This window comes from Glycine soja, chromosome 3 (genome assembly GCF_004193775.1).
Source record: "Glycine soja cultivar W05 chromosome 3, ASM419377v2, whole genome shotgun sequence".
NCBI classification, from domain to species: domain Eukaryota; kingdom Viridiplantae; phylum Streptophyta; class Magnoliopsida; order Fabales; family Fabaceae; genus Glycine; species Glycine soja.
In genome coordinates this window covers 46,903,624-46,930,892 of record NC_041004.1, presented here as the reverse complement: position 1 = coordinate 46,930,892, position 27,269 = coordinate 46,903,624, and the positions used below count along the sequence as shown (strand labels likewise).

At 31.9% G+C, this 27,269-nt stretch overlaps 4 protein-coding genes across 5 annotated transcripts; 3 read left to right on the top strand and 1 right to left on the bottom strand.

Annotated features, from left to right (window-relative positions):
* Positions 1-4,255: 4,255 nt before the first annotated feature.
* Positions 4,256-7,323, top strand: LOC114407779 (GDSL esterase/lipase At4g01130-like). 2 transcript variants are annotated; one of them, XM_028371019.1, is made up of 5 exons: positions 4,256-4,570; positions 5,766-5,975; positions 6,180-6,334; positions 6,440-6,580; positions 7,007-7,243. In XM_028371019.1, exons 1-5 carry the CDS (start codon positions 4,333-4,335, stop codon positions 7,097-7,099), a joined length of 837 nt encoding a protein of 278 aa, XP_028226820.1. In that variant the 5' UTR covers positions 4,256-4,332; the 3' UTR covers positions 7,100-7,243. The 2 variants fall into 2 exon arrangements, with proteins under 2 accessions (XP_028226820.1, XP_028226819.1); XM_028371018.1 differs by having other exon boundaries at positions 4,257-4,570; positions 6,440-6,710; positions 7,007-7,323.
* A 4,603-nt stretch (positions 7,324-11,926) lies between these two features.
* Positions 11,927-16,590, top strand: LOC114407778 (BTB/POZ domain-containing protein POB1-like). The gene is made up of 6 exons (XM_028371017.1): positions 11,927-12,348; positions 13,676-13,801; positions 14,264-14,385; positions 14,464-14,527; positions 14,641-14,920; positions 15,595-16,590. Exons 1-6 carry the CDS (start codon positions 12,090-12,092, stop codon positions 16,403-16,405), a joined length of 1,662 nt encoding a protein of 553 aa, XP_028226818.1. The 5' UTR covers positions 11,927-12,089; the 3' UTR covers positions 16,406-16,590.
* A 2,118-nt stretch (positions 16,591-18,708) lies between these two features.
* LOC114407777 (eukaryotic translation initiation factor 1A) lies at positions 18,709-19,637 on the top strand. Its single transcript, XM_028371016.1, has one exon. It carries the CDS (start codon positions 18,927-18,929, stop codon positions 19,362-19,364), a length of 438 nt encoding a protein of 145 aa, XP_028226817.1. The 5' UTR covers positions 18,709-18,926; the 3' UTR covers positions 19,365-19,637.
* A 2,629-nt stretch (positions 19,638-22,266) lies between these two features.
* Positions 22,267-25,993, bottom strand: LOC114407776 (uncharacterized protein At5g41620-like). The gene is made up of 3 exons (XM_028371015.1): positions 25,395-25,993; positions 24,458-24,583; positions 22,267-23,663 (listed from the first exon to the last, which is right to left on the bottom strand). The coding sequence occupies exons 1-3, from the start codon at positions 25,722-25,724 to the stop codon at positions 22,380-22,382; spliced, it is 1,740 nt and encodes a 579-aa protein (XP_028226816.1). The 5' UTR covers positions 25,725-25,993; the 3' UTR covers positions 22,267-22,379.
* Between the last annotated feature and the right edge of the window lie 1,276 nt (positions 25,994-27,269).

The window sequence follows — 27,269 nt, the reverse complement described above, 5'->3', positions numbered from 1 at the left end:
GTTCCTCTATTTTCTTGTGAAATTAATTTTTATTGCTTTAATTATGTAATTTTAATCTGTTTGATAATTTGACATTTAGTATATAACAAAAATATTAATATGTCAATATAGTGGAGTGTTACATCAATATAAATGTGTTGACATGTAAATTGAAAAATAAGAATGAAAGTTGAACCATAAAATTGAAAATGGCATACATATGAATGATTCGCAATACATTAGTGTTACATTTTTTATTTTATTTTTAAATATCAAATTAACATTTTTTTGAAACAACTATAGATTACAGAAAAAGAGAAATAAAGGATTTTTGTTGGACTTGATTGTACGTTTAATTCTCTTATTATCATCTTGCAAATTTAGTTTCTCTGTTTTTTTTTTAAAAAATATTTTTATTATTTTAGTTATGCAATTTTAATATGTTCGATCATTTGACATTTAATATATAACAAAAATATTAATATTTTAATATTTTAGAATGTTACATCAGCATGAATGTGTTCACATCACAAATTGAAAAAATAAGAATGAAAGTTCAATCATAAAATTGAAAATGGCATATATATGAACGATCTGCGATGCACTAGAGTGTTAAGTTTTTGTTTTTTTAAATATTGAATATCAAATTAATAAATAAATAAACAAAACAAAAAGGTCATGTATTGACACTGATAATATAAAAAGTTATATATAATTATCTAATTATAATATGTTAAGATGATAAGTTTGTTTAAGGTATAAAATAATTATATTAAAGTTATTTAAATCGTCGTGATTTGTAATAGAAGGATATTATAAAATAATTTAAATATATAAATATTAATCCATTTATAAAGAAATGAGAAAACTAATTCACCAAATAACATTAGTAAAATGACAGAAGTAATAATTAAACTTTTTTTTTTATAAAAGTTAACTCTTTTATCTTTTGTCTTTCTAACTAGATAAAAAATACGTACAATTCATATTTATTTATTTTATCTCTAATTTAAAGTCATCATTTGTATGAAATACTACTTTAGATCTTCTAGTCTTTTCTTTCATCCAAAACTAATAGATGTTAAACGTAAAAAACAACACTAATAGTTGTTATAGATTTAAAATCTGATTAATGGTGTAAGTATAAGGATTAGAATATTAAATAAGAATATATAATTTAAATATAATACTAGCATTTTATTTTCATTAAATATTTTATAATTTACATATAATAACTTTAAATATTTTACTCAAACTTCATATTAATGAGAGTTTTTCTCTCTAATGAATCGAAAGATTAAAATAAAAAATATTTAATATTTTTTAAATCTTATATATAAGAAATAAAATATATTATTTTATTAACTTTAATTATGAAAATTATTAGTTTAATTTTAATTTCAAATTATTGTGAAATTTATTAATAATATATACTTATAAAGGTGAATGTATTTATTAAGTTATCAATAACATATACATACTTATGTGTTGAATTTTAAAAAATAGTTATCTCTTATAATATTTAATATTATTAATTTTAAAATAAAATTAAAATTTATAATAAATAAATTAATTCAATCATTTTTATTGATATTAATAAATTAAATTATTATTTTAATATATAAGAAGGAAGGTAAAGATATAGAAATGAGAATTTATGGCGGAAAGAAAAATGAAACAGAGGTTTTCTATTTTTCAAGTGACCCACGCGTGACTCCCGACGTCACATGGGGATATTAGTTTTGCTGTCTCCACCTCCATTAATAGTAGTAAACTTTTTTTTTACTGTTACGGAAACCTTTCCAGCTTTCTACCTTTCTTCAACCCGTACGGTTAGCTGGCTGCTTCAGCACGTTTTCGGCTGAACTAAAAGAAATGCACTCCGTTAATGTTGTGTTTGGCTTAAAATACCAGAACAGAGAAAATAAAAATTGAAGATACTAGTTAAATTTGAATGCCGAAGCTGTAAAGTGTCAAACTCATTTTTTTTTTCTTTTTTTTCTTTCCTCGTTTAAACACAACAGTAAATTTTTAATTTGGGTCTTTTATTTAGGTTAATTTTTAATTTTGATTTTTCTATTTTTAAAATAAAGATCTTTTAATTTGCTTGCTTAAAAAAATTATAATTTTGATTCATTTTTAATTTATTTAATTTACTTTGATCCAATCAAATCTTAAATCTAACATACTCATTTAAAATATTATTAAAAAATGTTTAATTATTTAAAATATAATAATTAAAATAAATATATAAATAATTTAAAATTAAACCAAATTTACAGATTTTTTAAATCTCACATGCCATTAAGAACCTTCATTTAATTCATAGCAATAAAATGATATTTATTATGATAATAAAAAATAATATTTGGGTTGCTTCTCCAAAATCTACAGGCAACATATCATGTGGGGTAAAAAAACATATGAAGAATAATGTTAAAAAAATAAAACATTTATTTGTGACTCAGAACTCAAACTGTCAAATTTTTATACAGTATTTGTCAACTGCTCATTTGGTAAAATTTAATAAATAGTCTTTAATTTTCAAATAAATTATAATTAAATAAGTATAAAGGAAATGCAAATAAAATTGTTTGATTGCAACGGTTAGTATTTAAAATATAAATAATGAATTATAAAAACAAAATTATTAAAAGTGAAAAATTATACTTTTAAAAAAGAGATAAAAGATAATTAAATGAAATTATATTCATCTCAAAATTAAAATAATTATTCTAATTGTAAAATAATACATAAAATATTTTTTTAAGAAAAAAGTTAGGGGGCAAGGCCACAAGGACCAACGTAGGTCCACCCCTGATTCAAATTCATTTAAATTATAATTATAATTATTAAGGCCTAAGGGTGATAAGACTTTATTAAATTCGACCTCAAGTCAGAAAACTTTGAATATCTCAACTTCATCTTGCATGCTCAGTCACATTGGTAAACATAAAGGACTCAACTTTTTTTAAAGTAAATACACTTAAAAAAAACAAAATACACTTATATATACATGTATATAATAATTTATAAAATAAACTATTAATGCATTTTCTTAAATATTTCTTTTAGAAGAGTTAAATTAAATAGAGAGAGAGAGGCATACCTGTTATAATCCAAAATAGAGAAGGCGTGAGATACTGAGATGGGTAGGAGTTCTGACAAATTGAAAGGAGGCATGTGAGTGTGTGGGCATAATGAAGTGTCGCCATCGTCACGAGCAAGTGCTGCCGTTGATTTGCTGTCGCAATTGACGGCGGTGATGCGATTTTCCGCTACTAGTTAGCCTACTAGGATTCAGAAAGCCATATGAGCCATAGTCCAAATTGTTTAGCCTGGTTTATTTTAGAACCATTAGGGTTGTTTGGGCTAGTCCAATTTGTTTAGCCTGGTTTACTTTAGGGTTTTTGCTTCCTCCATACCACTGTTGTTTTCTGCACTTTTCATTATATTATGAAAAGTTGATTACAAAATACAAATTACATTCCAAAATGAGTTTTCCATAATGTAATGAAAAATGAGTTGGATCGGATTCACTCCTTTACTAAAAGGATTACGTTTAGGCAATTGTTATTTACACCTCCCACCTTTATTGATATACCTCTCTTTTATTTTATTTTTAAAAAATATCCTTTTTCCAAAAAAATGTTTAGAATTAATTATTGCATTATTTTCGTGCTCTTTAGGGTTTTAATACTAACAGATGATTTTCCATATTTGAACATGACCACCTAGGTACAAACTCATCATAAGGATACTATACTGCTCATTTTTTATTTTTGTCATTTATGTGCATTGTAGATGGCTTATATGCGTTGTGATTTTTAATAAGTCAACATTAGCATAAGTGAACTGGTGGAATGAAATGAAATGCCATTGATATACCTTTTAATTATGAAATCAAAGTCATAAAAAAATGGCATTTTAATTTTCGTTCATACCTTTTGTCACATTTTCATTACATATTTTTTGGGATAAAATGGACTTGGAATATCTATTATTAATAATTAAAATTAAATAGAAGTTACAAAGCGAGCAAATTTTAGACGTGTCTTCCTTTTTTCCACTCTACCAGCTTATAGCATGTTATACATGTGGAATGGTGTCAACTATGCATCAACACTTTACAACTACAATTACTCGTTTAAAGTGGTTACGTAATCTACATATATAGTTCCAACACCGTCCAAAAAATGTATATAGCCCATCTGCCATGTGTTGGATGATTAGCAAATATTGGCATACATTATTGCTGTTACGAATATAAACAGGAAGAAAGAAAGGTTGCCATGACTTTTTTCATATATAGTAGTATTGCCTTTGCATGACAGAGTCCTTAAGCTCTCAAAAATGATTCCAAAGGTATCTGCCGATTTCTTTGTCATTGTCACAATTGTGTTGCTTTGCTTGTTCAGTTTAAGTCACAGTGAATGTAATTTCAAGGCAATTTTCAACTTTGGGGATTCAAATTCAGATACAGGTGGTTTTTATGCTGCTTTTCCTGGTGAGTCTGGCCCTTATGGAATGACTTACTTTAAAAAACCAGCAGGCAGGGCTTCAGACGGAAGACTCATTATTGATTTTCTTGGTAAGTAACAACCTTTATTCATCTTTGGCAATAAGGCTTCCTAATGTTTTAACTTTAACTATGTTGAGAATTTACTTAATTACTTGCATTAAATATGATATTTCTCCTCATGAATATGGATATTATGGAGCGCAAAGTAGAAAAAAGTCAAGGGAGTATTTAATTTGAATGAATGTTTTAGCTTCTATTTTTCTTTCTTTCTTTATTTTTTTTCTTAGCATCAATAGAGCCATAAGGATTCCTTAATTATTATAAATGCATTTAGTACACACTGAGCAAGATTTAACTAACATTTTAGAACTCTTATGTTGTTTTCAAATGAACATGTCATATGAAAATCTTGTGTATCTATCTTTATAATAATTAATTAGGTGAGACCTTATAAACGTTTGGAATGTTTAGAGAGAGAAAAACTAAGATATAATGTTCACATGACATGATAGATCACGAGATCCTATTTTGTCTATTTGGCGTTTCGTGAATGTCACTTCTTCTACTTCTAATTTATATATCAGAGTGCTAACTACTAAAATAAGTAGAATAATGAATATAACAGGAAAGAAAGAAACTGAGAACTCAATGTGTTAAATTTGGTGCTTGATCTTCTGGCATAAGGTCTATTTGTAATGCAGAAATCTAACAAATTTGTGTAAAATTCTCCTAATTTGTGATTATTTTGCATATATCTTACATTTTCATCTTATTATAGGAACACTTTAGTCATTGCCTTTATTGCGGTTGTATCTTTCCTTTTGTGGCAATTATCCTTCCAAGACAAAGACACTTAGCTGTAAATAGCTGTTAAAGATATGGATAGTCAATATCTTCTATACATCAATTGTAAAAGTAACAGAAAGTTTTTAATACGTCTTTGGCAATACCTAAACTACTTTCTTATACATCCATAATTTTAGTTTTTTTTTTTGTTTTGTTTAGGGTACAGGAAGCACAAATTATCTCCACCAACGGTTAAAGTTGGCAATGTATCTCATATATGTCATCATTCATTTTTCATATATTGCATTGATTAAAGACATTTTGTAATGCTTGAGTTGTTATGTGTCAAACAACTTGTCAATTTTGTGTTTTTATTTTAACTATAAAAGAAACATAATTTGCTTTATTCACCGCAATAAGAAAAGCTATTTCAGCAACAATAGTAATTTAGATAAGTTATATTGCTTTTATTTGGCAGCTCAAGCTCTTGGATTGCCATTTTTGAGTCCATATCTGCAATCAATTGGATCTGATTATAAACATGGGGCCAACTATGCTACAATGGCATCCACCGTGCTTATGCCTAATACTTCTTTGTTTGTCACTGGTATCAGTCCTTTTTCCCTTGCTATCCAACTCAACCAAATGAAGCAATTCAAAACCAAAGTTGAGGAAAAAGTTGAGCAAGGTATAATATGCACTAACTCCCTTGTTCCCATTTTAATCTTTTCTTATATACATTTATAGAAAACCAAAATAATAAAATTTTATCTTACTACATGAGGTTGATTACAAAGATCACACATGTCATTAGGCATGGTGTACTAGCTAAAAAAATGTTTTTTCATTTCTTTAGTTGTGTATTAGTTTATTTTTTTTTATTGTTCCTCAGGAATCAAACTTCCTTCATCAGACATATTTGGAAATTCTCTTTACACATTCTACATTGGCCAAAATGATTTTACTTTCAACTTAGCAGTCATTGGCGTAGGTGGAGTACAAGAGTACCTCCCTCAAGTTGTTTCACAAATTGTTGCCACCATTAAGGTGAGATTACCTTAACAGTTAACATCAACTCAAATATAGTATTGATAATTACATAAACAAAAAAAAAATGTTATTAATTTGGTTTGTGGTTAATGAAATTTGTAGGAGCTATATAATCTTGGAGGACGTACATTTATGGTTCTTAATCTTGCACCAGTTGGGTGTTACCCTGCATTCTTGGTGGAGTTTCCTCATGATAGTTCAAACATTGATGATTTTGGATGTTTGATTTCTTACAACAATGCGGTACTGAACTATAATAACATGTTGAAAGAGACATTGAAGCAAACCAGAGAAAGTCTTTCTGATGCTTCTGTCATCTATGTGGACACCCATTCTGTCTTGTTGGAGCTTTTCCAACATCCCACTTCTCATGGTTCAAACACTAATATCTGTCCTTGTTTAATAATAAGAATTATGATCCCAAAATACATTATCTCTCAATTTGGTTTTCCATGGTTTATTTTTATCTAATTCGTTAATTGGATATTTTAATTAATACTTTTAAGACTGCAAAGTTGATTCTCACTTATTAGAGAAATTTCTAATTTGATATTATTTAGAAACTTAATTGAGATATTAGAACGATATTTTTATGACGCACTTTTGGCTATTATATATGACTAAAATATTTTTATTATGTTTGTTATTTATTTTCTTTTCACGAAATAGGGCTTCAATATGGTACAAAAGCGTGTTGTGGATACGGAGGGGGTGACTACAACTTCGATCCAAAAGTTTCTTGCGGCAATACCAAAGAGATAAATGGAAGCATAATGACAGCTACAACCTGTAATGATCCCTACAACTATGTCAGTTGGGATGGGATCCATTCCACAGAAGCTGCAAACAAGCTTATTACCTTTGCCATTCTCAATGGATCTTTTTCTGATCCCCCTTTCATATTTCAGGAACACTGTGATCTTCAACCTATAGGTTGAATCCACATGGAGTTATTTCTTGATTAATAAATGATGATGGTTAAACTAGTTTACGATGTTACATAAATTACTTAAGCAAGCAAAGAAATCAAAACTTCTATCAATTAATATAATTGCAAGAAATCCAAATGGATAAATAATTTCAAATAATTCCATACCAAATATCATAATATGAAAATTATTTTCTCCTAGGTAATAAAACATCACAATATGATCATCTATCAAGTAATGAAAAGTAACAAATATGTTGTCAACTTTAATGATAACAAATTGTTATAATTTATCCATTTGGTTCCTAGAGAGGTATTGAGTTTTTTTTTGTTCCTCCAATTAGGTTTATTCAATTTATTTAGTTAATATATTTTTTTTAGGAAATTTTGTGTTTAGGTAGATTTTTGTGTCAAAAAATTGATGTTGGCCATGCATAATTGAAGGATGTTGAAAAAATCGATAGAAGTTGAAGTCATAAAAATACTTGATATTAATGTTTACTTTGGAAAAAATTTATGGATTTTACAAACTTAATGGAAATCATGAAGTTCATGTTCATTATGTTGGACACGACAATTTTGAAATGAGATTTTATGATTAATGATGTGTTGAAATTCAATATCTGATACCTATGATGGATCTTACTCTTAATCTGAAATTGAAATTTCATATTCATTGTCCATGATGGATTCTCACACTCAATCCAAAGTGATGGTGATGATGTATTTTGTAAGTGAACATAGTAAGTAAATGGGATAGGTTATTATTATATATTTTGCCAAATGGTATAAGACATATTTAAAATTATTTTCATATTTCAAGTTATTTTATGGTCAATTATTAGACATATTTAGAGTTATATATATATATATATATATATATATATATTTTATAATTAATTTAACGGTTTTATGGTCAGCATTTTATATTTATGATTTTATATAATTATTAAAGAAATTAAATTTAAATTTATGAAATTATCGTTGCACTAAGGGATATAATGATATTTTTCCTCTATTAGGTCACTAACTATAATTTTTATAAAACACACAAAAATGTCATTTAAACATACCATCAAGTGACCAATCAAGGATATTCATATTCGAATCTTCTCCATATACACAAAAATGTTTGTTCATTGGTTATTTAAGACCATTAATAATAATAATAATATATAATCTTTGATTAAAACCTAAAATCTCTTTAAATCCTAAACTTTGACTGTGATTAATAATAATAAAAATAATATTTATTCATTTATACACTACGTTAAATTGGCTAAAAAAATTATGATTAAAAGATGACAATGTACAATTACTATTATTATTTGAAACTTTAATTATTTTCATATTTCAAGTTATTTTATGGTCAATTGTTAGGCATATTTAGAGTTATATGAAAAATTTATTATAATTAATTTAACGATTTTATGGTCAACATTTTATATTTATGATTTTATATAATTATTAAAGATATTGAATTTAAATATATGAAATTGTCGTTGCAATGAGGGATATAACACGATATTTTCCCACTTTTAAGTCACTGACTATAATTTTTTGTAAAACACGCAAAAATGTTATTTAAACATACCATGAAGTGATCATACAAAGATCAAGGATGTTCATATTTGAATCTTCTCCATATACACAAAAATGTTTGTTCATTAATTATTTAAGGCCATTAATAATAATAATAATAATAATAATAATAATAATAATAATAATAATAATAATAATACATAGTCTTTGATTAAAACCTAAAATCTCTTTAAATTCCAAACTTTGACTGTGATTGATAATAATAATATTTATTCATTTATACACTATGTTAAATTGCCTCTAAAAAATATGATTAAAGATGACATGTAATATGTATAGTTATTATTATTATTTGAAACTTCAGAAAACCTTTTAGTAACATTTTCAATCCGTGTAAAATGAGTAATTTATTACCAAATAAAATAATATCAATTTTATTTTGCTTTTGACTATTAATTTTTGTAATGTTTTTATAATTTTTCAACACAATGTTAAACTTTTTTAATACCCAACGGAAAAATTTTTAAAATTAAAAAAATTTATTCTGTCACTTTTTTTTCATATTCATAATCAATTTTGTAATGACTTTATTAACAATCTAAATTTATTATGATCATAAATTTTATTAAAGTCTTTAAATTCATAATATGTATCAATCAAGTCTTAAATGCGTGCATCTTTATTATCTTGATATAACCATTCAATTTTACTAAATTCTTTGCCATTAAGGTTTATAAAATGTTACAAAACCTTAAATTTTATTAAACTCTTTATTATCTCATCTTAATATGATGAAAAGTATAACAATACATAACTCATACTTTTAAGTTGAATCTCTTTGCTTGCAATATTTAAATGAAAACCATATGTAGGAGATGTGATATAAATCATTAGTAAAAAAAAATTTCTTTCAAAATGGTACAAAGTTATGTATGAGAAAAAAATGATAACCACACTTTCTCATAGATCTGTTGTAGTTGGGGTGCAAAAAAAGATGAGCCATGAAATCAAACACAAGCAACCAATGGATGCTACAAGTTAGAGTTTAGGGTATGAGTTTTCTTTCACATATTGTCCTTATTGTCGGAAGGAAAAAAAAATACATATTTAAGTTTGGATAGTCTTTTTTCAAATCATTATGTATTATATAGACCTAATAATGTTCACACCAGTTAATTTTTTAATGCAATTTCTACTTTAGGTTAATCATTAGTTGAAACTTAAAGTAGGAATATCATTTATGTTACTAAGAAACATTGATCAATTTATTGAATTTTGCAATAATTCTAGATTCATCATTATAAAATGAGTAAATATGTTCTTGAACAAAAAGTGATATCCGAAAGTAAATTGTGTATTAAGATTTATATACCCAGAGACTGTCATTAACTCCTTCATATTTTATGGGGTGTATTGAATTAAAATTTTTAAAAGGTTTTTTAAATGGTATAAATAAATCTCGTGTTATTATTTAAGATTTTAAAGAATTTTTAACAAGAGCAATAAAATCTGATAGTATTCAATTAGAATTTTTTATAACTTATAAAAAGTATTCTTGTATTAAAAAATATACAAATTTAGATGAATTATTTTTTAGGAAAGATTTCGATGAATTTCATTAGACTTTTTAGTATAAAATACCTATCAAACAATCTCACCAAAATTCTTGAGATTTTGCTAGACTTTTTTTTATTGGTTTTTTTATTTTCTTTTCTCTCATCACACATATCTCTTTCTCTCTTTAATTTTTTTCAAGGTGTGTGTGCCATATATGTTTATCTTATTCTTTTGGAATAAAAAAATGTCAAATATACTTACTCTGTACCATAATTTTCTTATACTAATTATGTTCACACATGCTCGACATAATATTTTGGTGAGTGTCATCCTTAATTTCGTCATTCACATAACTCAATAATTATTTTACAAATTTTTTACTCTTACCACTTCTTCTATCCCATTTAAACATATTATTAGATTTATCATGAAATATTTGTAATAATTAAACTCACAAAACCAACTTATAATTTTAAATTTATTGTTCAAATCCAAAAATAATAATAAGAAAATACCATTAAAGGAAGGATTTTAGTACAAGAGGACACGAAGATAGAATCGATTTAACTATTAAAAGATTTAAAAAATTATATTGATTTAACTATTAAGAAAATCTAAACTATCATAAAAGTCTTATAAAAAATATATGATAAGTCATAATATTTCTATATAATTTTTAAAATTCACATGAAAATCGTCTTTTAAAATTCTAATTCAATACACCCTTGAAATCTCTTTCAAATTTCAAAGAAAGTAATTTTCTTATAGTTGTTTTATTTGTCATGACTATTAAAAAAATCAAGACCAATTTTTAAAACATGCACAATTGATTTTTAACTACTTTGATTCAATAGTATTTAACTATTTTTTTTTTCCGAGTATATAATTTAATTAAATAATTAGATTTAATATTAAAAAACTCTTATATCATGGATCGCACAAATAACTTTAACTAGTTTATATTATTAGTTTTTTTTTTTGTTTCTTTTATTTTCTTTCGTAACCAAAAGTATCCTAAATAAAATCAATTCCGAGACACCAGCATGTATATCAACTTCTAAAGACAATGCTAGATATTTTTTGGCAAAGAAATAATAAGTCAAATTATGGAAGCTTTACAGTTATCTGCTTAGATGATGGGAAGTGAGTTTTGTAAATAATAGATAATACTACTTTAAAAAGAAATGACAGAACCATTATCTTGTCATTCTCACCTTCTCAACTTTACACAACAACATTATAAAAAAGCAAAACCTCATGACAGTGAAAGTAATAAGGAATTGGTAACCACAAAATCACACCGAGCCACATTCATGTTCCACCAATTTCCTACAGTTTCAAAAAAACCGTCCCAACTCACATTTTTCAATTAAAAAACATAATTTCAGTTAAGAAGGTGGAAAGCATGAGCTAACAAAAGAAACAAACAAATATCGCACCAAACAAAAACTAAAAAACGAAATCAAACGGAATTTTAATTACTAACTAATTCCAAGTTCCAACCCTTTAATTAAATTATTTATCGCGCTTACCGCAAGAATTCACAGCTTGTGCTTTTATGCTGTTTTCGTAACAAAAATAATAAATAGAAGCATCTTCTGTTCTTTTATTTCACCGCCATTCATTCATTGACATATAGGGCTTGCGTTCTTCTTCTTCTTCCTTTCTCTGCTTGCAGTTGCAGAGGTAGGAGGGGGGCGGTGATTGTGTTGTGTGCTTTAGAGGATGAAAGATTTCAATTCGGATCTATTCGACCCGGGAACGGTGATGGACTCTTCCTCCTCCGATTACTCTCGCAGTGCTTCCTCTTCCGACGCCGATTTCGGGTTCGCTTTCAATGACAGTAATTTCTCCGACAGGATCCTCCGAATCGAGATCATGGGGGACCCCGTCGAGGCCCGACCCGATTCCGACGGTTGCACCACTATCGCCGACTGGGCTCGCCACCGCAAGAGGAGGCGCGAGGATATCAAGAAGGATAACGGTATATTTTTTTTTTCCCTTTTCCTTTTTCTGTTTTTTTTCCTTTCATTTCTTCACAAACTAAATGAGGGAAAGAGAGAAAAAAAAAACAACATTAAGAGATTAAGAGAATTGTTTGGTGTTGTTGATAGCGTGGCCTTGATGGTTTTGGAAAATTATGTGCATGGTGTTTTCTTGTCGTTTATCTTATTTAATCATATAGGGTTTCAGCTTCTTATGGGTAGTAGTGGGTAGGGTATGTTATGAAATACTCCTTCAATTTCAAAATAAGTACGTTTTAACATCATTTTTGTTTTGTTTTCTCATATTAAGTATGATATGTGTAGTGGGATAAGGCTTTCTTGTTGTTGTTGTTGTAAGTGAAATTTTAGGTTTTTAAAGAAGCGTTACATAATTTATTCTAATTTTGCCCCAAATAAATAATTAGTGTGGTGGAATCTGGGACAGAGAATAAATAATAAAGTTAATTTGAACTTCACTTATTTTGAAATGGAAGGAGTATAATTATTGTGTTCCACAGGTGGAGGTGGAACCCTTTTCTTTTTTCACTCTTTCTCTGGACAAGAGGAGAATGAGAGATAGAGTGAATTGAAATGAAAAACCACCATATTGTCAGTCAAATATCAGGATTCATTCAAACTCTAAGAAGGCAATTTTCTTTTTACATGTAATGCTAACAAACTTATATTTGTTGCTGAATTGCTCTTGATTACTCATTTTGTTGCCCGTTTTTTTCATGGGTACCGAACTTATGGCATGTTGGTTGGTAGTCAAATATTCATTGGTTGTTTGGTAACACAATGTGCTACCGGACTGGCCGGTTGTTGATTATCTGTCAAATATTCATTGGCTGTTTGTAACGCTTGAGGGTAAAAATCAACCACTGTTAAGTGTTTGACAAATGGCAACTCATCCAAGTTACCAGTACCTAAGAGTAAAACCAGGGCCCCAATGCAACACCCGAATAAAACCCTTCTTCACTTTGGTTGTCAAGGAACCCAGCCACAGTGCTCTCGAATCTGAAAGTAAAATGAACAATAATCATGTATCATTACTTCATTTTTTTGGTGATTCATGAATTTTGAGAAATATTTCAATTGAGTTGAGAGCGACAAAGGGGATTTTTTAATGCTTTTTTGTGGGTCTGATTTTTTTTATTTGCATAAGCCTTATGAATAGGTTTTCAATAAATCAATTGCAAATCTTGATTCTGTGTATGGATTTTTGCCAATAAAGTGCTTCATTGTGCATATTAGATTAGATTGGATCTATATGCGCACACCTATTTTTCCATGCCTTACATAATATATGCTCTCTTTCGCTTGCAGTTGTTGATCTTACTTTATTGCCTGACGAGCAAATTTTGAACGGGAATCAGCCTGATATGGATGATTTTGTACCCACCGAGAATCAAGATGAAGATGCGGTTGCAATGGTTGAAGAACCCCCTTCAGGTATTTGAATATTAAAAGAAAATCTTAAACCTAGTTTGTCAATTATAGTTTTTTAAGATATACTGTACCATGGTTATCAAAATCGGATGATAAGTTATCAATTCGCAATTCGATAAACTTTTACAGTACTATTTATTCCGCCCTCCTCTCCAATCTTTTTATTTTTATTTTTATTTATTGGTTGCATCTGTTGCTGTTTATTGAGTCCCTGATTGGCTGATTTCCATTGGGTCCGAAAGCCATGTGTTTTCTCAATGAAATTCTTGAATCTAGAAGATCAGTATGCTTTAAACAAGCATCTCTTTGAAAACAGAAGTTAGTTTGTAAAGAAAGTTACGTACTTGATAAGGAAACACAATGATATAAATAGAACATTCTCCTTTTGCTTGCAAGAATAAAACATATCTTTTCCTGAAGTTGCCAGTTCTTCTCAATGATTTGAGTTGATTATCATTAACATAGGTGATGAGGCGGCAAATAGCAATGATTCAAATTGGAATATGGATTGCTCTGCAGTTGTGAGAGTTAGAACACTACACATCAGTTCTCCTATCTTGGCTGCTAAAAGTCCTTTCTTCTACAAGGTAGATGTCTATTTTTTATTGGTTAGATTTGAAAATTTCTGCTAAAAATGTGTTTGCTTAGTTGTGTTTATTTTGCAGCTTTTTTCAAATGGAATGAGGGAGTCGGAGCAGAGGCATGTTGCCCTAAGAATTAATGCTTCTGGTATTAACATACATAAAAAGCTTTTTAGATTATTTGCTTTATGAGATTTATTAATTTTAGCTTTTCCTCTAATTGTTGCCTTACAAATGTCATGCTTCCTTTGCATGTTACAGAGGAAGCTGCTCTTATGGAGCTTCTGAATTTCATGTATAGTAATACCTTGAGCATTACTTCACCCCCTGCTTTATTGGATGTGTTGATGGCTGCTGACAAATTTGAAGTTGCTTCCTGTATGAGATACTGTAGCCGATTATTGCGGAATATACCTATGACACCTGAGTCTGCATTGCTTTACCTTGAGCTTCCTTCTACTGTCTTAATGGCTGATGCAGTTCAACCATTGACTGATGCAGCAAAGCAGTATCTTGCCAGTCGATACAAAGATATAACAAAGTAGGTTTTTCCACTTTTTTGTAACTTGTTTACATGGTCTAGATTTCATGCATTATAAATTGTTTTTTTTTTTTGTCTACATTTCATGCAGTATGAACTCTTGTATGCCTTTTTCTGTTTTCTTGTTCATATTACTTGGGATGTATACTTTCTCTTCCACCTTCTTTGGAAGCTGGTGACACTGAAGTTTGAAATCAGTTGTATCCGCTGTATTGCATTCTTGTTCTGAGAATAATTTTTCTTGTGCTCATGTTCAGCTGTATCTGATTGTTGGAACCCTTGTAAAGAGCATTTTTGTCGATGGCTGATACCCTTTGTTAATCAAGTTCACATGTCATAAACTTCTTAAGTTGGCTTTTATATAATTATAGCATACCATGAAAGAAAGTTTGTTGTTAATATTTTGGCATCTTTGCATTATCATGTAACTGATAAAGTAGATAACAAATTTATATTAGTATTGTATGCTGCATTAAAGAATAGAATATTCATATGGTGTTTTATAAGGAGTTGATGTACTCATAGATGCTCTTTGCATTATTGTTTTTGAATCTATGACATTTTACTCTTTAGAAAAGCACTTGTTGCTACTCTTGGCTTCTTTATTTTTGTAATCTCAAATGCAATTTTTTTCCTTTTGAACGCTAATAAGTTTCACATATGACCATGACCAGGTTCCAGGAAGAGGTTATGGGCTTGCCTCTAGCTGGAATAGAAGCAATATTGTCTAGTGACGAACTTCAGGTTGCATCAGAGGATGCGGTATATGACTTTGTGTTGAAGTGGGTTCGAACACAGTACCCGAAACTAGAAGAGAGAAGAGAAGTCCTGGGTACACGACTTGCCCGTTTAATTCGCTTCCCTTACATGACCTGTCGAAAACTTAAGAAGGTCTTAACCTGCAATGACTTTGACCATGATGTTGCATCCAAGCTTGTACTCGAAGCCCTCTTTTTCAAGGCTGAGGCTCCACACCGCCAGCGGATACTAGCTGCTGAGTCTGCTTCCTTCAATCGACTTTTTGTGGAGCGGGCATACAAGTATCGCCCTGTTAAGGTGGTGGAATTTGAACTTCCCCGGCAGCAGTGTGTGGTTTACTTGGATCTGAAGCGGGAGGAATGTGCCAATTTGTTCCCATCTGGCCGAGTATATTCGCAGGCATTCCATTTAGGCGGACAAGGGTTTTTCTTATCAGCACATTGCAACATGGACCAACAGAGCTCTTTCCATTGCTTTGGCCTGTTTTTAGGAATGCAGGAAAAGGGCTCTGTTAGCTTTGCCGTTGACTATGAATTTGCTGCGAAGTCAAGACCAACAGAGGAATTTGTTAGCAAGTACAAAGGCAATTATGTATTCACTGGGGGAAAGGCCGTTGGGTATAGAAACTTGTTTGCAATTCCATGGACAACGTTCATGGCTGAAGATAGTCTTTACTTTATCAATGGTGCACTCCACCTTAGAGCTGAGCTCACCATCAGACACTGACTGGGATTTATATGTGTAAACCTTTTCTTCTAGTTGGTAGCTCTGACTTTTTTTGGGCAATGTGTCTCATTTTCCGATAACCTGCTGTAATCTTAACTAATATTCAGGCAATGTGCACTAGGTGGTTAGTGCTGGATGTGAGATCAAATGAATTTTCGGGACCTTACTTTTTTCTTTCACTTACATTTACAAGAGTTTGAGTAGCTACAGGAAGGACGTTTATCGTTTCTTTGGTGGTTTCATTTTAACAACCGAAAACGTAAGCTTTATCACATTAGGTCAATTATCTACCCTAGGAATAGCGCTAGATATAGATTTCTGAAGTGCATGTATAATTTTTAAACGTTTTAGGTGTATTGTGTATGTGTACAATGGCATATCATTTCTTATATGGTGTTTGGCTGGAAAGGAATGGAATGGACTAATGGAGGGGAGGGGAAGGAAGGAAGGAAGGGGGAAAAAAGAGGATAAAAGTATTTTTATTCTCATTTTCGTATCCATTCTAATTTGGGGTTTGAAGGAGAATATTTTTTTCTCTCCAAAGTTTGTCGGCGATGTTGATTATATTATTGTTAGTTTGAATTCTTGGGTTTGGTAATTTTATTTTGTCTATTAAAAGGGTATAATTATACGTTAATTTATTTGTTTGCTTATTCCTTGCAGATCTAATAAGTTAATTATATCATTTTTTCCTAGTCAAATTAAGGGTTTGTATCTTCTTATCTTCTCTTGTACTTAGAAATCATTTGTGTACTATTTTTTTTCTACAAACCAAACATAGTAACATACGTTAAGATTAATTTTCTTGAATTATGTTTGACAAGGTCAGAAAAGGAATCAAGTGTGAATTGGTGGTATTTAAAGGACAAACGGTTAATAGTTATTCCTCTACCGAACTTAACTTCTCTGGCAATTTTAAATTCTTAAGTTGGGATTCTGTTGCATAATCATTCCATCGTTGCTGGTTGTGAGATTGATAAAAGTGATTGAACGCGAATTTCTGGTGCTTGTAGGGTAATGATTTTTTTACGATAAAAATGATTCGTATTTTTTTTAGAAAAAAACATTTCTAAATAAATTAATTTAAACACGTATTTAGAGTCGAGAACGTTTCAAAAGTAAATCGCATATATGATATGGTGAAGAGCATGTGGTGGTCTTCAAAAAAAAAAAAAAGGAGCAGGTGGTAAAATTTGTATTTGAACAAGGTGTATGATTGAGTGGAATGAGTGAGTCTTAAATATATAAGTATAACCAAAGTAATTGTAGCGGTTCACTTCGCATCGATGGACATAAATCCTATTCCAACTCTTGCTAAAGAGGAAAAGGAATGAAAAATTGGAATTTTGCTGGGATGTGGAATTGGAATCCAGTTCTTAATCATTGAATGCATGCGATAATCAAAGAATGAATAAGTTCGAGATATATCTCCTTATAATCTTTCCCTCGGAATAATGACTTTTTCAAATGCGAAAATGCCTTGTATTGCTTTCTTTTTGGAATTTAATTAACTTGAGCAGAACTTTTTATTTATTATTCGCATGTTATTCTGAATAGAAAAACAATAACAGGAAAGAGAAAATATTTTATCTATTACAATCTAAAGAATTTTTATATTGTTATCTAATTATAATTGTCATTGATATTTTTTTTAATTACTTTAAAAATTATGTCTATCATGATTTCTAATCATGTAAAGCTTTTTACGCTAACTTATGCATTAAAATTAAACTCTTTAAAAAATAACAACTTTTTCATACAGAATACAATCATAAAGGAATCAATACAAATGAATTTACAGTTTATATGATATGAAAACTAGTAGTAATTCATATTTATTCTTGGGAATGTGTAATGTTTGACAACTAAAATGTCTGGGCTGAAAAGCATGAAGGTTTTATAAATTGGGCTGAAACGCTGGGTTTTAATAACTGAGCTTAAAATTTTAGCTTATGCCTATTAATCTACATTAATATCTTTAGATAAATTCATTGACGATGGAATTATGAAAAAGAAGCAAGGTTAAATTAATTAGCAAATAATTCAATGGGGTAAACATAAATTGGAATGTGTAATAAGCTTGTTAAATTAAATTTTACAATAATAATTACCTAAAAGTCATAAGTAGTATTTATTACAATTTTTAGTAGTTTTTTTTTGTGAATACAATTTTTAGTAGTTGAAAGTGTAAATATTTTTTATATTGATTGCATATAAAAATTAAACTATAAAATGAATAATATAAAGGAAATTATAGATAGTAGTATAATACGTATTGCCTTAATAAATTAGCACGCTGGGCGTGTATACATATTACATAGAGTGGAGAGGAATCAGGAAACCGACGTTTGAGGAAATTATATAAAAGGTATGCAATAGGGTTGGGTTAGATAAAAACCCAAAACACAACACGGCAGTGAAGTTATTAGAATCTGTGTTGTGTTGTGTTGTGTTGTGTTGAGCAGAGAGAGAGAGTGAGGGATAAGAAGAGAATAGGGTTAGGGTTAGGGTTTGATTGAGGATGCCGAAGAACAAGGGAAAGGGAGGTAAGAACAGGAAGAGGGGAAAGAACGAGGCGGACGACGAGAAGCGGGAGCTGGTGTTCAAGGAGGACGGGCAGGAGTACGCGCAGGTGCTCCGGATGCTGGGGAACGGGCGGTGCGAGGCGATGTGCATCGACGGGACGAAGAGGCTCTGCCACATCCGCGGGAAGATGCACAAGAAGGTGTGGATCGCCGCCGGAGACATCATCCTGGTTGGACTCAGGGACTACCAGGACGACAAGGCTGACGTCATCCTCAAGTACATGCCCGACGAGGCCAGGCTCCTCAAGGCCTACGGCGAGCTCCCCGATACCACTCGCCTCAACGAGGGCATCGGCGCCGGCTTGGACGAGGAGGACGACGCCACCGCCAACGACTACATCGAGTTCGAGGATGAGGATATTGATAAAATCTAATCCCTCTCTCGCCCTCAATTATCATTCATATAATATCATCATCATATCTGTCTCTAGCAATATTTCGTTATCTGCTTGTCTGCAACTCTCCGTGTTGGATTTCGTTTTATAATTGTGCACTATTATTTCAATAACCCGCAGATATTTCTGATTCTCATCTTATGCCATGCCATTTTTGTGTCCTTATGATTGTGCTATTGCCGCTGTTGTTGAATATTTTTATATGCATACTGTTTAATTGGGGAAAAACTGAAGGGATTTTGTCTGTTGGTTTTTTTGTCCTGATGTTTCAGCCAATTGTTTATTAAATCTTGGTTTGCTTCTCTTATTATTTTGGCCACTGTTTACTTCATTCGTTGTTTTAACTTTTAACTTTAAGTTGGGGTGTGGAATTGTGGATATATGTAGGGAGCTTATGGGGATTGTTGATTGTCCTGTTTTACTTGCTCAGGTGTTTGGGTATCTAATCTATAAAAGTGAGTACAATGAAATGGGTTATACAAGGGATGGAATGGAATAAAATTGGTTCCAATTTCCATTCCATACTTCCCAAGATTGAAGGATATTTCGTCCTGTCCTATTCTAAATAATTCTATCCGTTTGTATCTGTCCAAATATAGCCTTAGGATTTTTGTTCATAGTCCTTCTCTTGGTATATGGCTGACTAACCCATTTATGTAGAAGAGCATGTTATGGCCGTATTTAGATAAACTTCTCTGTAAACTTATAAGAGAAGAAAATAATAATAAAATGAAATATGTCTTCTCCAAGAGTTAAAATTTGCTTGTGCATAAACTATTTCTAGAAAGTTCTCTCTTATTAGGCTGCCTAAAACTTATTTTTATCTTGTGCATAAGTTACTTTTAGCTTATGAAAGAAACTTATTTAATTTTTTTTCGATATTTTTTCTTTTAGAAGTGTTTGTGGAGAAGTCGATCAGGCCCTGTAAGTGTTATTGGATTATGGATAGTCAGTCATGTGAGAATGTACATGTCTCTATTTTTAGCTACACCTTGTAAGTTATGTGGATGGTTTATCCTTGCGACTTAGCATATTTTTTCATAGATTATGTGAATGAATTAATGAAAGTATTTGTTGTGAGAATTCTTAATAACATTTCTTCACTTCTAAGAGGTTCTGTAAAAGCATGTCTGGCCGAGGGGGAAGGGGAAAGAATTGTTTAGTTTCCACGTTTTGCTAAGTTTTAGACGGGGAATGAGGGGTACATGGCATGTATCTTGGTGTGAGAGTGGTCATAAAACCATTTTGCTGGAAATGGGTTCAACTCCGGTGCCAAGGTGGGGGTGGACTCCTTCAGATAATCAGGCAATGCTTCAAATTTCCTTCGTTTTCAAGCTAGAATACCGGAGATTATTTTTTCAAAATAAGTTACGAAGATTATCACCCTTGGGACATATTTTCTAAAGTAAATTACATTGATCACCCCTGTGGTTTACTCATATTACACTTGATACCCCTTCCTTTTTTTCAACCTACACAGTCCCCAAATTTTTTTTACTCTCACAACAGCAACTATCCCTCACCCCCAAACCTTCTTTTAACTCTGTTAACAGATATATGCATGTGACTGACACATGGGTTTTTAATGATTTTTTGTTCAAAAATGTCCTCAGCCCCTTCCTTCCTTTCTTTGCTTCTGATCTCCACCGCATCAAATCAAATGGATCAAACACATTATTTTTTCAGATTTGCACATGAACATAGTATGAAAATCAAGAACACAAGGGCAGATTTTGACTAAAATTAAATGAACAAAATTGATAAAATAAGGAACATCATAACTCGCACAACATGATCAATAGTCATGATATTAAATATATCCTTCAAGCACCTTGGGTGCATCTTCCAACAACACATTTGGATTGGTTTGTCCATCAAACACATTGCAGGCACCTTTCAACAACACATCTGGATGACAAAATGACGCGCACAAAAACAAAACAACATAAAAACAAATGAAGCCCACACTGGAATGGCACCACTATGGTATTTCTTAATCATGCACGAGTTGTATTGAGTTTACTCGGAGTGCAGGTATAACAAAATGCCGCCACAGTTGCCGCAATTTGCGGAGAGCAACAGAAGGTTCTCGTTTGACAAAGCCGAGTACAGCAAATTGCTGCACTCAGAGGATAAAAACATCCGCCCTTTGCCGCAACATCGGTGACTGCTCCCCTTTAACCTCGTCATAGTACTCCGTGGCAGTAGACAAAACTATTCTACGATGACGGTGCTAGATCTAGATTCGATAGGCTTCTGGAGCAATTTTCTCAAGTAATTTAGATTAAGAAAATATCTATTGATCGTAGCTGGAGGAGGGGTGGTACGGAGAGTTAAGGGAGGTCGTAGCTGGAGGAGGAGGAGGGGAGAGAGAGGAGATTGAGAGGCCATAGGGGGATTCAACGTCAGATCTGGATTGGAGGTTGGCAATGCTTGTTCTCTGAGGACAGCATCATTTTGCAGTGGAGAGTGACGATGGAACAAGGGGACGCTTTGGGTAGAAGAGGGGTAAAGGGCAAAGGGCAATTGCAGATTATCAGAAAGTTAACTTTTTTTTTTTTACAAATCTAATAGAAGCTTGACTTGAGTAAGGGGGGTAAAAGTAATATTAGGTGTAATAAGTCTAAACGTAAGGGATTCCTGGTCGAGTCAACTATATTAAGAAACCTAATTGTTTGATAAATTAAAATGACATTCCTTAGTTAACTATTTACATGCCTTGCATGATAAAGTGCGGGCACCGGCGTAGCTTCCCTTTTATTTGTTTATCTATAATTGAAAATCCAACTAAAAAAAGCATATGGTTGAAGAACTTGTGAACGGCTTAAAGTTATGATTAGGTGTTAATTGTGTGGAAATACTTTGTCCCTTGGAAGATAAATAGTTAATGATCTTCATCGATGTAATTATAAAATTACGATACGACAGTGGTTTACAAAAATACGTTAATTCTAGACTTAAGAGTGTGATATGCAGTAGATTATTGACAGAAGATCAGAGTGTGATACCGTTGACATTCCTATGTTTGGAGCGAGATATCTGCCTCTCCAACCTTGCTTCAAGCAGTTTTGCCATCAATGTGTTGTTGTTGTCCTTTAGTGGACTAGCATTACCAGTAACTGCAGAATGGACAAATGAATCTTCCCTGAAAATGGTCTCAGGATAAACCTTATCATTGCCTTCAGAAGACAAGGAACTGTTTCTAACTACATGACTTGAATTCATTCTCTTTGTCCATAATAATGTATTACTTTCTGGTGGACCTTGTGTTGTTGTCTCACCCACAGTTGATGCTCCAGGGGTATTGAATAGTGCTGTGCTCTCCCCTCCCATTTCAACAAACCAACTCTCATTTTCATCACATGACAACATGCTCTTCATCACATTCACACGTGCTTGTTTCCTCACTGAATTGTTCCTTCCCTTCTTTTCTTTATGGACCTCTGCAGTATTGTTGTTGTTCTCGTCCAATGAATGTAGTAGGCAAGGGTAAATTTCCTTGGGCTCCTTTGTGGAGGAGTTACCATATTTTATCAAGTTAACACATCTTTTTGCATGAAGAAATGTTTCAGTACCAACACCTAGCCTGTCAACAATTGATGAATCTATCTCTGGGAGATCATCATGGCCAGCTAGAGCTAACTTCATTTGCTTGCGCTCGTCAAGCCAAGCTTCTGAAAGATGAAGTATTAGCCTATCAAGGCTATCCCCTTTAACTTGATCCTTCTCAGCATTATTATCCATAAGAGAACCTACCTCATATTCATAATCTCTTATTCCTTTGGCAAAATCGTCACACAGATTCTCTAAAAGGACCCGTGTTTTTCTCTCTTTTTCAAGATCTCTCAGAGAACCACTGAATGAAGACTTCACTTCAGAAAACTCCCGAGCCAGCCTCCGGTGCTGGCTTTCTGAATGCTTTCTTAACCTCCTTTCTTCTTCTATCTCTTGCATGGCAGATTGAATTGCAGCTTTAATTTTATCATGTTCTATGTTCTTCCTAACAAGCTTCTCCTCGGCTATTTGCTTCATTAAGTTCTCCATATCACGCTTATTCAATTGCTTTTCTTGTTGTAACTCTTTAACCTGGGCCCGAGAAAGATCTAGTTCCATTTTCAGGGCTTTCACTATTAATATATTTGATGCATGCTGTTCTTCAAGACACCAAATACGGTTGAGTACCTTGAGTAACTCTCTGAATGTTTTAGGGTTGCGACTTGACTCTGTAATCCAACCCTTGAAGTCTAAGGAACTTTTAGATGTTACATGAGGTGCCACCTGTTTTAGATAATACTGTAGCATATTAATCTTATATACCAGATAGCAGATATAAAGGGTAAAATGACAACAAAAGTATTTAATGAAAATAAAAAACATTGAATATACAAAATTTACTTAATACTTACTTTATAAAACAATAAAAAAAAAACAAATTATAAGATATTAAGTGTTCTTTAACTAGTATTCGTAAGACACTCCTTGGCAAGATCTTATGAACTAAAGAGTAAACACATGCCGAAACGTTGCTCGTTTGTAACAATACATGTCCTAGAAAAATAGCCTAAAACGCTAAATGAAGAAAACATTTTAATCTTACAAAATTTCCTTCAATGAGTCCTTAATAGTATTGTGGTTCTTTAACTGCAAGAAAAACGTGTGCAAGAAGTTACATTTCATGGTTATAAGAACAAAGTTAACAAGGTTACAACCGGGCTAGTCCACTAATCATAGAATTATCAAAGAAGAGGCAAGCATTAACTCTTAACTTGTATACTCGTTCGACATTCAAATTTACGTAGTATTGTTAACTTCTCAACATGTTAAAAATCATAGAACTGCTCATGATTCTAATGGAGACATGCACTCACGCGCACACTTACTTGCCTTTTTTTTTTGGTCGGCAAGAGATATGTATATTAATATATATTGAAGGGGCAAAACCTGGTACAAGCAGTACCAATACAAAAGAGCAGTTTACACCAACAGAAAACTGCCAGAATGAATCCCCGGTTAGCAAGTATTAAGGATCAAGTATCCTAAATACAAAATAGCCAAGGCATGTACACACATACTTGCATTGAGCAACTGTAACAAGGAGGGGAGACATGCTGTTTAAGGCGACCATTTCTTTTAGCTGATCTATGGTGCTGGAAAGGTGATGTTTGAACATGCCTTCTCAGTCCGATTGCAGATGCTGGCTGCAATGAAGAACAAAGTAAGGGTCAGCAAAAATCTAAACATATAAAAATGCCATGAAAGTCCCAAGGACAGCACACAAGTACTTTTCCATCAAACAACAGTATTCAAAATGCTTCAGCAAATTGTGACATGAGCAATTAATTTGGGTGTTTGAAAATCTCTGTATCACTAATTCTGTTGCACTGATGCTAGCCATCCTAGTGATCTAAAAGTAATTCACTTGAAGAGAAAAAGGTAACTCCAAAAATAATGGCAATATATGCAGACTAGTATTAACAACTCATGAGAAACAACGCCAATTAAAGGTGTGGAACGGAGCTAAATCAATGCTAACAGTAGGTGAAGTTAAAATGTGAAAATATATTTTTCCCACAAACATACATCACCCTTTTAATTGACATATATAAACCAAAGCCTAGTCACTAACTTTTTAAAGCCGAAACTGAAGTTTCCAATTTTAGGCATAAGATTAAAATGGGAAGAAATTTAGCATAGTAATATTTCATCATAAGGTTAAAGGTAACATAAAAGATGAGACACACTATCAGATCAGACACCAATGGGGAGAAGTAGAACATTTCTGGATAAGCTCATTAACTAAAAGACGACACAAAAAAAAAGCAGACAGCAAGAGGAGGCGAAAGAAAAAGCAATGAAAAACAGAAGAAAAACAGTGAGACTTGTTTCAAACTAGTACAAAAGCAAATCATATATGAAAAACAAAATCGAAAATTGGTTTCAAATAAGCAAGCCATCAGAGCTCAATGATGCAAACAAAGAAAGATACGAGGAATACAAATTAGACATCACCTGGTGAGTATGAGGAGGTTCAGACAACTGTTTAAGATTTGGAAGCTTAAGAAGTGTGTCCCTACGGTGGCGGCGGAGGGTTGAAGGCTTGTTCATTTTGGGAAGTGGGGCCAATTGGTGGGGCTGAATTTGCCAGAGTTTGGCACAGAGTGTTCTGGTAGAGAGTGTTGTTGAGGTGGGAAAGTTAAGGAACTCTTGAACCTGGTTTCTGTTTTTGTTTTTGTTATTCTCATTCTGCTGAGATGGAAACTCAAGTCTCCATGTGGGTGGGGGAGTAGAAGGTCCTCCTCTTTTCCCTACAACAACCCCTCCTTTCAACTTTTCCACCATTAACCTTCTACCCTTTTCTCACCTTTTTCTCTTCTATCCATCTTCCTACTCCTTCTTCTTCTCTCAACTCTCTCCCCCCTCCAACTTCAAATTTTAAACCTGTTCATTTTTTATACAGTGAGGTTGAATTGAAGTGCTGCTTTCTTCTTGTTTTTCTTTCTTTCAAACTTGACAGTGCTGTGTCACCACTCAAAAACTCACCAAGCAAGCTCCAACAAGAAGTAAACTCTGAGTGTAAGTTACAAAGTCAGCTTTCTCTTCTCTCCCAGACATTCAGCCACGTCAACACATGATTGCAGAGTTGGGTCCAGTTTCATTGGGCCCTTATCCCAACACCTTGATTTTGTCGTCCTTCTGTCTTGTCTCCTCACTAAATTATTGTTTCTCACCTTTTTTTTCCCCTTATGTTCTGTTCTTCCCTTTATTCACAGTTCAATCTACATCAAAATTCCTCGAATCTTTATTATTTAAATCAACATAAAAAAAAAGATATCGGTGTAAATAAAAGACTACATTTAACGTAAGAATAAAGACTGTGTATTAGATTTGGGATTACAATTTTGTCAATTTAGATTTTTGTCTACCGTATTTGATTTAACTTGAACTTGAAAGTATTTAAATTCTAAATTAATTTAAAGAAAATGGGTGATGCCATGCTATTTTAAAATTGAATTCTGTGTTTTATTTTTAGTCTTTACTATATTTACTTCTTTTAATTTGGAGATGTCAAATACTATAAATTAACAGTAATAAGGAGCACGACTCTCGTTATGAAAGTGTTAGGGCATCATCATCATATCTTTGAAAGAGACAAAACAAGCCATGAGGCCAGCAAAGGTGAAAAAAGCCTAAAGTTATGAGATGAAAAAAATGGACCAAAAAGGAAAGGTGAAAAATTGTAATTGTCATTTTTGCTTTCTTTCATGCTAAGCTAAGCTTTGCCCATAGATGTAAAACTATAAGATGTCACAGGCCTTGAATTTGGTCAAGACTAATTATGCATGTAATTATGACTAAAAATCTAATGAAAGGGAATTAAAACTTTTAAGCATGCGGCTTATGGGATGGCGTAAATTGCAGTGAGCAGTGACGATAAATCTTTGGACGCATGTTGTCCTAATCAAACCATGGATTTCGGGCTCCATCCACACACAAAGGGTCCACACTCCACAGATGAGTCTAGGACTTATTTTCCATTATGCACATCAAGTAGTAAGCTTGTGGTCCATTTTTCCTCCCATCTCACGCCATGTCTTGGAATTTATTCCTCGATCATTATTTTTCAGGGGAGACATGGGATTGGCTAGAACCTATTCGATACTACAAGTTAATTTAAAAGCAAAAGCATGTTCAACATAGTTGAAAACATTTTGGGAAAATGGAACTGAGACTTCCTTTCACATACTTCAGTATCGGGGGTTAGCCATGCATGATTAAAGGGGTTTATGACAGGTTTCATAGCATTCTTAATCCATGCACATTGCCCTTTGGGGTAGACCTTAGTACTACCTTCACTTTTGATTTTTGTCTTACTACCAATAAAAA

What these genes read in the sequence shown, in the direction of transcription:
- LOC114407779 (XM_028371018.1), top strand. Translation starts at nt 4,333, where the DNA reads ATGATTCCAAAGGTATCTGCCGATTTCTTTGTCATTGTCACAATTGTG. An exon ending in TGAGGAAAAAGTTGAGCAAG is followed by an intron (nt 5,976 to 6,179) that starts GTATAATATGCA and finishes ATTGTTCCTCAG; the next exon opens with GAATCAAACTTCCTTCATCA. An exon ending in AAATTGTTGCCACCATTAAG is followed by an intron (nt 6,335 to 6,439) that starts GTGAGATTACCT and finishes TGAAATTTGTAG; the next exon opens with GAGCTATATAATCTTGGAGG.
- LOC114407778 (XM_028371017.1), top strand. Translation starts at nt 12,090, where the DNA reads ATGAAAGATTTCAATTCGGATCTATTCGACCCGGGAACGGTGATGGAC. An exon ending in AAAGTCCTTTCTTCTACAAG is followed by an intron (nt 14,386 to 14,463) that starts GTAGATGTCTAT and finishes TTTATTTTGCAG; the next exon opens with CTTTTTTCAAATGGAATGAG. An exon ending in CCTAAGAATTAATGCTTCTG is followed by an intron (nt 14,528 to 14,640) that starts GTATTAACATAC and finishes TGCATGTTACAG; the next exon opens with AGGAAGCTGCTCTTATGGAG.
- LOC114407777 (XM_028371016.1), top strand. Translation starts at nt 18,927, where the DNA reads ATGCCGAAGAACAAGGGAAAGGGAGGTAAGAACAGGAAGAGGGGAAAG.
- LOC114407776 (XM_028371015.1), bottom strand. Translation starts at nt 25,724, where the DNA reads ATGGTGGAAAAGTTGAAAGGAGGGGTTGTTGTAGGGAAAAGAGGAGGA. An exon ending in AACCTCCTCATACTCACCAG is followed by an intron (nt 24,584 to 25,394) that starts GTGATGTCTAAT and finishes TCTTCATTGCAG; the next exon opens with CCAGCATCTGCAATCGGACT. An exon ending in GTTACAGTTGCTCAATGCAA is followed by an intron (nt 23,664 to 24,457) that starts GTATGTGTGTAC and finishes TATCTAAAACAG; the next exon opens with GTGGCACCTCATGTAACATC.